The sequence below is a fragment of the Gorilla gorilla genome, chromosome 14, assembly GCF_029281585.2.
Source record: "Gorilla gorilla gorilla isolate KB3781 chromosome 14, NHGRI_mGorGor1-v2.1_pri, whole genome shotgun sequence".
In the NCBI taxonomy this organism is placed as follows: domain Eukaryota; kingdom Metazoa; phylum Chordata; class Mammalia; order Primates; family Hominidae; genus Gorilla; species Gorilla gorilla.
Window position 1 is genome coordinate 113086191 of NC_073238.2, and position 13087 is coordinate 113099277.

General features: G+C 41.7%; 1 protein-coding gene across 5 annotated transcripts in view; it reads left to right on the plus strand.

The window, feature by feature from the left end:
- FARP1 (FERM, ARH/RhoGEF and pleckstrin domain protein 1) overlaps window positions 1-13087 on the plus strand; it is a 311003-nt gene that overhangs the window by 231236 nt on the left and 66680 nt on the right. For all 5 annotated transcript variants that reach the window (XM_019039583.4, XM_019039582.4, XM_019039584.4 and 2 more), the window contains exon 6: window positions 8049-8146. In XM_019039583.4, the coding sequence (XP_018895128.3) occupies window positions 8049-8146 (98 nt within the window). The remainder of the gene's footprint in view (window positions 1-8048; window positions 8147-13087) is intronic.

Sequence of the window (13087 nt, forward strand, 5' to 3'; positions counted from 1 at the left end):
AACCAGCCTAATTCTTATCATACATGGTGTTCAAGCAGTGACTGTTTAATACCGAAGCCATCATATCCTTCCTCATCCCTCTCAGTACAGAGCACAGTATCTTGGGTCATCATTGATCATCATTTATCAAAGGGATGAAGATACTGATGTAATCAGCAGTATTTATTAAGGGTGCCCTGTGTGCAAGCATTGTTCTAGGCACTGGGAGTGCAGTGATGAAAAGACAAGAATACTCTCATTGAAACAGACAAAGCGATTAAATAAACAAGATAATATCAGATAGCGGCAAGAACTCTTTAGGTAATTGAAGTAGGAGGATGCGATAGAGGTGCCTGGGTGATGACTTCAGGCTGGTGGGTCTGGGATGCCTCTTGAGGAAGTGAGAAGGAACCATCAGTCATTTACTGAGAGAGCTTTCCAGAGAGATGGAGCAGTCAGTACTCTGCCCAAGGCGGGAATCAGCTCCAAGCATTCAAATATATAAAGGAGGGCCAGCATGGCAGGAGTGTTGGGAGCGCCGTGGTGAGGTGGGAGAGAGGCTTGACACACATACTGTTGAAAGATTGGCTGCCATGTGGATGTTAGGGGGAGAAGGAGAGTCCCAGGGCATCCTGTGAGGAGGCGGTCACGTGGTGGTGGCAAAGAAGCCACCAATAGGTAGCAGTAGAAATGGAGGCAAGTAGTTGTGTTTGGAACAGGTACCGGAAGCAGGGTCCCTCTGTCTTGGTGATGAGGTGGTGGTGGACTCTGAGGGAGGGAGAGGGGCACTTAGATTTTTGACTTGAGTGACTGGGGGGAGATGGGGTTGGGGGTTACTAAAATGAGAAAAGGATGGAGGGAAGTGGAGGACTGTTGGGGAGTGGAGAGTCAGGGTGTTTCTGGCCAGGTCATGTTTGAGATACCTGTTAGCTGTCCCATGACTGCAGCAGCAGCAGGAAGGACATCAGATACAGGAATGTGCAGCTCCAGGGAGACAGTGACAAAGACTTCCCACTGCTTTGTGTTTTCTGAACGTTTGTGCTGCTAATCATCCACGTCCACTTATAACCCTCAAATCAGCGAAGAAGGCAAAGGCAGCCAGGAATTGGCAGAAAGCAGCAGCCTTCTGGGAGCTACCTGCATAGGAGGGACAGCCCAAGCTGCTAAGCTGGGCTGCACAGGACTGAGGGCTGGCTGACGACAGGAAGGCCTTTCGCTGGGGCTGCTGGGTCTTGGTTTCTCGGGCTGGTTTTCCTGTCGTTGGAAACTGCATTGCCCTGAGCTCTGCGTGCTGAAATAAATCTAAGGGCAAGTCCAGCTGTTGGAGGAATGTAGTTGTGTTTGGAATAAGTAGCATCAGTAGCGTGCCTTTTCCTCATGTGAATCACCAGGGCTCTTTCTTGCTCAGGAAGTTGGAGGCACAAATCCTGTATCCCCTCACCCCCGCCCCCCATTTTTTTTTCATTAAAAATTCTGTTTTGCCAATAGTTTTGCACCTTTTCAATTTTTGTGAATCGTTGTCTCTAGAGGTTTGCAGTTGGCTACCATTCTGGCCCTTGTTCTGAAACTCCATACAGCTTGTTACCATCAAGCCGCATGTGCCTGGTACATTGCCAGCTCCTCTGTCAGTGCTGATAGATTCCTAAAGTTACACGAGCTCAGCTGGACGGAGGAGGTTTTTGTTGTTTTTGTTTTCTGGCACCCAGTGTGAACTGATATTTAAGAAGTCTTTTCCAAGGAGACAGTTCTTTTGGCTCATTATTGAATAAAATTGATCTGAAATTCCTACTTTTTTTTTATCATCTCTCCATCACTCCCCACTTGGTACAAGGCATAGAGAACCTCATGGGGCCGATGTGTTGGGACTCTCGCATCTCAAATTCCTGTAGAAGCAGAAATGGACTGACTATTGAGATTTCAGGTGCTGTTCTTTGGCAGATGGTGAATGAGGGGATGCTGGGAGAAGCTCCATGTCAGCTGTGCTTTGTGGGGAGGGACGCATACACAGGAGTGGGACAGACGGAGAAACTGGCCTGTGGTTCAGCAGAGCATAAGTGACTCTAGCTCCGTAGTTAATGCTTTGGGCCTCCAGGAATAGCTCTTTCAGCTTCCCACTGATATAGATAGGAGATTAAATTGCACTCTGCTGTTAAACAAGAAGCTGGATTCCTTTCTATTTATTGAACTGCAGGTGGAATGCCATCCTATTGACAGCAGCACCCAGATACCTAGAAGGAGAAGCGTATTGACTCCTGGGTGCAGCCTCAAAACAACGAGCGAGGGTCTTTGGAAAAGATGATCCCAGTTTTTTTTTTTTTTTTGAGATGGAGTCTCGCTCTGTCGCCCAGGCTGGAGTGCAATGGCACGATCTTGGCTCACTGCAACCTCCGCCTCCTAGGTTCAAGCGATTCTTCTGCATCAGCCTCCCAAGTAGCTGAGACTACAGGCACACGCCACCACACCCAGCTAATTTTTGTATTTTTAGTAGAGACGGGGTTTCACCATATTGGCCAGGCTGGTCTCAAACTCCTGACCTCATGATCCGCCTGTCTTGGCCTCCCAAAGTGCTGGCATTACAGGCATGAGTCGCTGCACCCTGCCACATGATCTCAGTTTTTCTTATCACGTGGCTTGGAATCACTTTCCTTGTGCCATGTTTAGCCACCCTTTGTTCTTCCCCTTCTCTCTGGGCATCCCGTCTTCAGTTGGATCCAGCTTCCACTTGCCTGTGTTCTTATAGGTGAGGGGACCCTATCAGAACATGCTGCTCTGCGCCCTGTGCGCCCTGCTGAAGTGTTCTCTTAGACTGCAGGAGAATTCTAAATTGCTTGTATGTAATAAGAAAAGAGGGAAGATGGTGGTTTTCCAGATGAAATAAATTATTCATATTGAAAGCAAGGCATCAAATGGGTGTGATGTGTGACTCTTGCAGTCCCTAGGAGTGAAGTCCCTCTGTCTGCTCCTGCCATAATCATTGTCCTCTCCTCACGTGAGAGGTGGACTCTCCTCACGTCCACTCTTCTGCTAAGGAAACTTGATTCCATTTTGAGCGCTTTATGTTTTCATTGTGTTTACCGGTTCAGTTTTATTTAGTGCCCACCAAGTAAAACTTAGCCTCTAGCTCGTGTGAGACTGATTGGAATTGCTTCAGTGGACAGTACTAAAGGTGTTGCAAAATCTCTAAAGTTAGCATCGTGGCCAGCATGCTCAGCTTACAGCTCATGGTAAGAAAAGTGGACAGAGTTAGCACCCAGGAAGCTACTTCTCATGTTACAAGGGACTTGGATCAGGAAGAGTCCATGTAATCAGGGGGAGTCACGTTCTTCCTTCAGCCTTCAAAATAGCCTTGTGCTCTCCCAGTAAACGTGTGTGTTTTCAGAACGTGATGCCATCTTGCAGCCCATGTGTGATTGTCACCAAAGGTCCCCAGAGCCTGCCAGACTGCCCATGCATTTATCCCTGAAAACTTCGTGAACACAGAACCTCATGTTTGAAATGATAAATGGTAAAATATTCAGAATGTAATTTTAAAACAGGTAAAATATTCAGAACGTCATTTTAAAACATGAAGCCCTCCTATTTAATGAAAAACCGATTAGAAGTTTGTAGCTCTACAAAGTGTTGGGCTCAAAAGACAGTGACTATAATCCAGCACGATAGTTTGTATTCCCGCCTCTCACATGAGGTTTAGATTGTTTTATATTCTCTGCTTTTCTTCCCTTTGACTTTCCAGAGACAGACAGACAGACAGAGACAGACAGACAGACACACACACACACACACACACACACACACACACACACACACACACACACACACACACAGAGAGAAAGGGGGTTGGGGGGAGAGACAGAAGGGTAGAGCAAGAGAACAAGAATAAAATTAGGGAGGTCAGAGAAAGTCCCACTGGTAGGTCTGTAGTCTGTAGGGCACTTTTTGCTGGTCATACAGTTGCTGCTGTGGTTTTTTAGTTCTTAATAATAAAATTTCCTAAATGACTTAAAATGGGTTATTCTTTTATTTTTAAAAACTGCAAACTTTTATTGAATATTTTTGTTCTAATAGTGTTTTCCATGTATCTCATTTAATTCTTATGGAAACCTCTGTGGCTAATACTGTTAAAGGCCCTTTTGAAAATCAAAAATACCCTTTCATTATTATAATAGTAGTAAACATACATTGTAGAAAGTTAGAATAGACAAATGAATAAGACTAAGAAAGTAGAAACATTGCGTTCCCATTGCCCGTTACATTAGTAAGATATCCTTTCCGAATTTGTCTATGCATACATATGTACTTTTCATCTCATCTAATACATTGGCCATATTCACATTTCCCTATTTATCCCGTAACTGTCCTTTGTATCTGTTTGTTCTAAAATAAGGTTGGCTAGGCACAGTGGCTCACATCTGTAATCCCAGCACTTTGGGAGGCTGAAGCAGGAGGATGTCTTGAGCTGGGCAGTTTGAGACCAGCCTGGGCAACACAGGGAGACCTGTCTCTACAAAAAATTTAAAAAATTAGCTGGGCATGGTGGTGTGTACCTGTAATCACAGCTACTCTGGAGGCTGAGGCAGGAGGATTTGCTTGAGCCCCCAGAGGTTGAGGCTGCAGTGAGCAGTGATTGTACCACTGCACTCCAGCCTGGAAAACAGAGCAAGACTCTGTCTCAATCAGTCAATTAATCAATCAATTAAAAAAACAGATCCACTCTAGGACCACATATTGCATCTAGTTAGTATGTCATCTGGGCCTATGTAAGTTAGTCCCTCATTTTCTTTTCCTCATGATAGCATCTTGTTGAAGAAACTGGACCAGCTACACTCCACAGTATCCTACTTTCTGAATTTGCCTGCTAGCTTTCTTGTGGTGCTGTTTAACTTGTTCCTCTATCCTTTGTATTTTTCCAAAACTGGAAGTCATAGTCTGTTCTATGCTGCTATAAAGGAATACCTGAGGCAGGGTAATTTATAAAGAAAAAAGGTTTATTTTGCTCATGATTCTGGATGGCTAAAAAGTTCAAGATTGGGCATTGACATCTGCTGAGGGCCTCAGGCTGCTTCCACTCGTGGTAGAAGGCAAAGGGGAGCTGGCACGTGCAGAGATCACATGGTGGGAGAGGAGGTGGGTGGAACAGGGAGGTGCTAGGCTTTTTGTAACAACCAGCTCTCACAGGAAGTAACAGAGTGAGAACTCACTCACCCCCAAGGGAGGGCATTAGTCTATTCATAAGGGATCTGCCTTGACAACCCAAACACCTTTCACTGGACCCCACCTCCAGCACTCAGGATGAAATCTCAACATGAGGTTTGGAGAGGACAGGAAATTCATTCTAGGGCTTGACTGATACACTTAAACATTTGGGCTGGAGTTTGTCGTTAAGTGATGTTGTGTGCTTCATATTTCATTAATGATTAGAGATTGTTCATTGGATTCAGGTGGTGACATTCTGATTATTCTATTGCCAGGTAAAATCATATTACCTTTGCCCTATGTGACTGTCCAGTCTCCTACATGGTTTTTTCACCCATTGATAATCCTTGCTGGAGTCAATAATTTCTTTAGAGTTTGTGGAATAAGGATTTTCTAATTCTATTATTCTTGCTATGTTATAAATTGGCACTTATAATTTTTTTGCCAAATACTTGAGGCAAAATTTTACTTTATGAGAGATAAACCTGTAAAACCTTTCTTCAACTACTTGGCTGTCCTGAAACACCCTTTCCTCTGGCCAGGCAGGTTATACACTCAATTCTTTGCCTTGGGTTACCAATTGTAAATAAGGAGATGCTTTGATCTGCCTGGAATCTACCATGTCTCCAAGGCCCTATCTCTCTATCCTTCCAACAGGTAATTGTTTTTTGTTGTTTTTATTGTTTTTGTTTTTGTTTTTTGAGATGGAGTTTCGCTCTTGTCCCCCAGGCTGGAGTGCAGTGGTGCAGTCTCGGCTCACTGCAACCTCCACCTCCCAGATTCAAGTGATTTTTCTGCCTCAGCCTCCCGAGTAGCTGGGATTACAGGGGCACATCACCACACCCGGCTAATTTTTATATTTTTAGTAGAGACAGGGTTTTGCCATGTTGTCCAGGCTGGTCTTGAACTCCTGATCTCAGGTGATCCACCCGCCTCGGCCTCCCAAAGTGCTGGGAGCCACAGCGTGCGGCCCCAACAGGTAATTGTATGAGGGACAGAATCTGATTGCAAAGGGTGCTACTGAGAGGACACTGTTCTCCGGCAGCAGGTAAACTAGATATCTAAAAATCTATGAGTTCGTATCATTATTTTCACATCCATTTTAACATTGTACAGGTTCGGTTTGGTTTTGTCTTGTTGCGGGGCAGGGGGTGGTATCTATGACCTTAAGTATTTATCCTTTATGTTACAAACAATCCAATTATACTCTTTATTATTTTTAAAGTATAGTAAATTATTATTGACTGTAGTCACCCAGTTGTGCTATCAAATATTAGATCTTATTCATTCTATCTCATTTTTTTGGACCGATTAACTATCCCCATTCCCTCTACCTTTACCAGCCTCTGGTAACTTCATTCTGCTCTCTCTCTCCATGAGTTCAATTGTTTTAATTTTTAGCTCCCAAAAATAAGTGAGAACATGTGAAGTTTGTTTTTCTGTGCCTGGCTTATTTCACTTAACACAATGACCTCCAGTTCCAATCATGCTGTTGCAAATGACAAGATCTCCTTGTTTATGGCTGAATAGTAATCCACTGTGTATACATACCCCATTTTCTTTGTCCGTTCATCTGCGGATGGACACTTAGGTTTCTTCCAAATCTTGGCTGTTGTGAATGGTGCTGTAGTAAACATGGGAGTGCAGATATCTCTTTGACATACTGTTTTCCTTTCTTTTCGGTACACACCTAGTAGTGGGATTGCTGGGTCATATGGCAGCTCTATTTTTAGTTTTTTCAGGAACCTCCAAACTGTTCTCTATCGTGGTTGTACTAATTTACATTCCCGCCGATAGTACATGAGGGTTTTTTGTGTTTTTGTTTTTTGTTTTTTTTTGCCACATCCAAGCATTTGTTACTGCCTATCTTTTGGATATGAGCCATTTTAACTGGGGTGAGATGATATCTCATTATAATTTTGATTTGCATTTCTCTGATGATCAATGATGTTGAGCATCTTTTCATATGCCTGTTTGCTGTTGCACAGTTTTTACTTAATGTCTTTGATTTACAGATGTATTTTTTCTCTTACACCAAAAATGTTGACATGCTTGATACCACAATATAAAGAAAAGAATTGAACGGGTGCAGTGGGTCATGCCTGTGATCCCAGCACTTTGGGAGGCCGAGGTGGACAGAACATGAGGTCAAGAGATCGAGACCATCCTGGCCAACATGGTGAAACCCCGTCTCTACTAAAAATACAAAAAATTAGCTGGGCGTGGTGGCGTGCACCTGTAGTCCCAGCTACTCGGGAGGCTGAGGCAGGAGAATTGCTTGAACCCGGGAGGTGGAGGTTTCAGTGAGCCGAGATCACGCCACTGCACTCCAGCCTGGTGACAGAGCGAGACTTTGTCTCAAAAAAAAAAATAAAAAGAAAAGAAAATGAATTTTTACAAATCTGGTAACTGGGTCTTATGGAAGTAGTTACACCACACACAAAAAAAGACGCCCCCTTGTTTTTCTCATTTCATTGGCAATCCTCTGACTCACCATAATAAACTGCTGTTATTGCCTGAGCCATAGAACCATGTTAGAGTATGGATGACTGATTCTGTGAAAAAAATGTAAATATTTCCTGTACCCTACAAAAATACATAGCATGCTAGGTTATGGTCTCACATTTTTATGGCTCTCTCTCCCTATATAAAATGAAACATATTATTCATACTGTGAAAAGGTGATAGCATACATCTCTTTGTATTTTGGAGGGAGATATTTACACTGCAGTGAATGGCAGCTGGAATCTATTCCAGCCCATGCAGACTTCGTGGTTGGGGTTTGCATCCCTCTCCTTGGCCTCTCATGGTGAGGCCAGGTTCCCGGTGACCTCCTGCCCTCTTTGCCTGATGCCCAGCTCTGTTGATCTTCGCAGGTACCTGTTCGCGCTGCAGGTGAAGCAGGACTTGGCTCAAGGCAGGTTGACGTGTAATGACACCAGCGCAGCTCTCTTGATTTCACACATTGTGCAATGTAAGTTCTATTGGTTTCCTTTGAAAATCATGTTCAAAATAACACAGTGATCTGATTGATGGGAAAAAAGTCACATCCACCAAAAAAGAAAGTGTCGATGTTTTTGTGTTATTTTTGCTGTTCGTATGAAGGCCTACGGGTGGAAGAGAAAAACAATACTCCTGATGTCATTTAATATGCATATCCCCAAATGTTAACTCTTGTACTTTCTGTTCAGGTGTTTGTCTTTCTTCAAGGACTAGTACACAGTTGATACTTCAGTTGTCTTAAAGGATAAGCTTGGATGGATGGTTGCCAAATAGACTAAACTTGTTCTGTCCTGTTCTTGGATTTAAACTTTATCATTCAATATGGCATAGTACCCTTAAGACATAATACTGCCACAGATTTCACTTCTCTCTAGAGATTTTTGCTCTCCAGAATTCAGTAAACCAAGACTCATGCTGGATTAATGGAGCTGGACCCTAGATATTTTAATTTGCCTTAATATAGACAAAGGATGAATCAGATTGTGCTCATCTCAAGGCTTGCTGACAAGCCACCTGGGTGTTTTTTCCCTCTTGACCAAGGCAGAAATTACTTGAAATAAAGTATACACATTATGTTTCAGAAAGGTAATTGTGGGTATAACACTTAATGTATAATAAGCACTACTATAAAGGAAAGTTGTGCTATCATATCACCTTTTACATTTCCACTGTATATGAATTCGTCTCATATAATCAGTCCCCTCCTATCCTGATATGTGTCTAGTTCACTAGATTTACAAAGGTTTATAGGAAGTGTCACTCTTAGTAGTCAAAAAATTGCCTTAGTATAATACAGTAAGGTGTTTCAGATGATGCGTATCTTCTTGTTTTTTGAATATGAGCACTTATTAGATAGATGTTTTCTTACCAATTTGAAAAAAATGACATGGGCAAGAAAAAAACAAAAAAATAGGTATCTTTATTAAGCCTGACCATGTGCCAGCACTATATATATAATATATAATATATATTATATAACATATTATATATATAATATATATAATATATAATACATATTATAATTATATGTATAATTATAATATACATATAATATAATATAATAATATAACATTATATTATATTATTAATATGTAATATTATGATATATATAATATATATGTTAATATAATATATTATATATAATCCCATATATATATCCCATATATATAATATATATATTATATAATATATAATAATATTATATATTATATTAATATATAATATTATAATATAATATAATATAATAATATATATAATTATAATATATATTATATATAATATATAATCTCATTTAATTCTCCTAACAGCCCCTTGAGATGAAGTCTGTCATTATCCTTATTTTACAGGGGAGGAATCCTTAGCACAGAACTTAATGTAATTTTTACCTTTCTTGTGTTTGGTCTCCCCTCTTCATAAAATGATAGTGGAGAGGGAGAGGAGGGAGAGGAGGCTTTGAGTCTGGCAGACCTGATTTCTGTTCGTTGGTTGGTGACCCTGGCAGGTTACCCCCCAGCCTCCATTTCTTTTGGAACATGAGAATAATAGAATCCTTTTCATAAGGCTGTAAAAATTAAATGGTAGCATACACAGTTGTCCTTTAATGTCCATGGGGTATTGGCTGCAGGACCTCCCAAGGACACCAAAAACTGAGGATGCTCACGTCCCTGATATAAAATGGTGTCGTATTTGCATATAATCTACATATATCCTCCCATAGACTGTAAATCATCTCTAGGTTACTTATAATAATTAATCCAATGTAAATGCTATGTAGTTACATTATATTATTCAGGGAATAATGACAAGAAAAAATATCTTAGATGTTTGGTATAGATGCAGTATTTTTTCCTAAGTATTTTCAATCCATGGTTGGTTGAATCCGTGAATATGGAACCCACAGATAGAGAGGGCCAACTGTATACCCAGTACATGCTAGGTATTCAGTAAACATTAATTTCCTTTATCCTTATTCACCTGCAATCCTCCTTTTCCAGACAACATGAAACTTTAAAATGAAGCTTCCTTATTGAAATAGTAACTTCATAAAATGTCTCTGACCCTTGGCATTTTGTAAGCAGAAGAGAAATTGACCTTACTCAGAGATTCCCAATGCCATTTAGTCGTGTACTTCTTTCCTCCTACGTTTTTTTCTTTAAAGGTCTGTTACACTAAAGAGTAGATTTTGGCCAGGCGCGGTGGCTCACGCCTGTAATCCCAGCACTTTGGGAGGCCGAGGCGGGCGGATCACTTGAGGTCAGGAGTTCGTGACCAGCCTGGCCAAGATGGTGAAACCTTGTCTCTACTAAAAATACAAAAAGTAGCTGGGTGTGGTGGCGGTGGGCGCCTGTAGTCCCAGCTACTTGGGAGGCTGAGCCAGGAGAATCACTTGAAACTGGGAGAAACCCCACTGCCCTCCAGCCTAGGTGACAGAGTGAGACTCTGTCTAAAAAAAAAAAAAAAAAAAAACAGAAGAGTGGATTTTAAGTGTTCTCACCACAAAAATAAACAAATAAATATGGGCAGTAATACATATGTTAATTAGCTTAATTTAGCCATTTCACAATGTGTACATATATCAAAAGATGATGTTCCCTATAAATATATCCCCCCCATAATTTTTTTTTTAGACAGTCTCTGTCACCCAGGTTGGAGTGTAGTCTCTCAATCACGGCTCACTGCAGCCTCAACCTCCTGGAATCAGGCAATCCTCCTGCCTCAGCCTCCTGAGTAGCTGGGATTATAGGCACGTGCCATCAGGTCTAGCTAATTTTTTCTTTTATTTTTTTGTAGAGCTGAGGTCTCACTGTGTTGCCCAGGCCAGTCTCAAACTCCTGAGCTCAAGTGATCTTCCCACCTTGGCCTCACAAAGTGCTGGGATTATAGGCATGAGCTACCATGCCTGACCAATATGTATAATTTTTATTTTGTCAATTAAAAAAGTAAATTAAAAAAATAAAGGTCTGTTAACAATAGTGAATTTCACTTGCATATCTGGGAGTGGAGATTCGCTGACATCCAGAAAACCATGATCTCAGTCCAGTATACCATTTTCCCCCCAGAAACCAGCGAGTGGCTCAAAATCCCCAAAGAATCTTCCCTTCTCAAAAGGCAAATAGATGGGATCAGAAGTTCCTCTGCTGTTTACATGGTATTTGACATACAGTCATGAGACACATAATATTCTTAAAATCTTCCAATATGTGTAAGGCCCCATTTCTGCATTTTTAAGCATCCCATGCACTCAGTCATGAAAGGAGGCATTTCATAGAGTCTTCTGTGGATTGTGTCGTGATTTCAATTATTGGTGATTATTGGTAAGGTATAAGGGGTCAAGTCATCTCCCTTTGGCAGAAACTATATTACCCCTAATGGAAAATTATCTCTGGTAAGCTGATGTTCATCTTGTCCGTCTCTATACACACAATCTGCTGTCGTCTTATTTTCCTCCCTTCTTTGGCTTGAATGCATAGAGTCTTTAAGATAGTCTGTATTTTTTCATTTGTTCCTCCGTCACTGGCCTTGTATCTTCCCTGCAGTATTTTGAACTTAATTTTCTCTAATTTATTTTGGATTGACTAAGAAGGACAAGCTGATGAAGAGAAGAATCAGCTACTAGTTGGCCCTGATGTAAAGAGCACACGTGGGCATCATGGAGGCGAGGCAGGGCTGCGTTTGTGCAGGTTGTGTGGTCCCTGCTCTGAGGGTTTCGCGTGGTAAGGCAGGTTTGTCCACGCCTGTCCTCTGGGGAAGTTGCATCCATTTATTAAAATCACAGGATTTTGGTTTGCTGCTGTTTTTCCTATTAATTACTTTGCTGAGTAGACTGCTAAGGAATATAGGATATGCATAAACTGATGTGACACTTTCAGCATAAAACATTTAAAAAATAGGAAGTCAGCTGGGTGTGGTGGCTCATGTCTGTAATCCCAGCGCTTTGGGAGACCCAGGCAGGAGGATCTCCTGAGGCCAGGAGTTCGAGACCAGCCTAGGCAACATAGCGAGATCTCGTCTCTCCAAAAACAAAATTAGCTTGAGGCCAAGAGTTCAAGACTAGCCTGGGCAACATAGTGAGAGCCTGTCTCTACCCAAAATGAAAAAAAAAAAAAAATAGCCAGGTGTGGTGGTATGTGGCGGTAGCCTCAGGTACTTGGGAAGCTGAGGTGGGAGGGTCACTTGAACCCTGAAGTCAAGGCTGCAGTGAGCCGCGATCTCTCCACCGCACCCCAGCCTGGGTGACAGAGTGAGATCCTGTCTTGGAAAAAATAAAAGGAAGTCAGATCTTGAGTATGTGTCTGTTTTCAAATTCCAGAAATTTAAGGAGTAGCCTATTTCCATATTTCAAAGAGGAGAAATGTGGGGAGCGAATGAGTTTCATAGTCATGTCACTATGGTGTGACAGGAGGGCAAGAAAAGACAAGCGACCCAGAAGAAAAGAGAATTAGGTGTCTCCACCCTGATGCCAAAGGAAAAACTGGACCATTCGGCTCTCTTTATATGGAATGATGGGAAGGAGTGTGTTCTAAGATTCATAGGAATTAAGAAGCCCAAACATAAAGCTCACAAGATATTTGGGATTTAAAGAATTCCTGCATAGACAGTCCAGGCTTATTGTTCTCAGACTCTGTCTTTGCAAATTCACTTATTTACTTGTAACCCCCAAATCAACACTCATGCACTTTCACGGTCATTTGTGGACATGCCCAGAATGGCGAAAATTTGGAGTCACCTGATGTGCATTCCCAGTGGAGGTCAAACGAGGCAAAGCTCTGCCTTCTGGTTTTTTTTTCTCTTACTGTTAATAAGTATCGTTTTCATGGTCTATTTAGTGCCACGCTTTGGGCATTTTTATGCATATTGTTGGTGATTTCACTGTTTAAAGCAGTCCCCAGGCATTGTGCTAAAGCACTGTCTG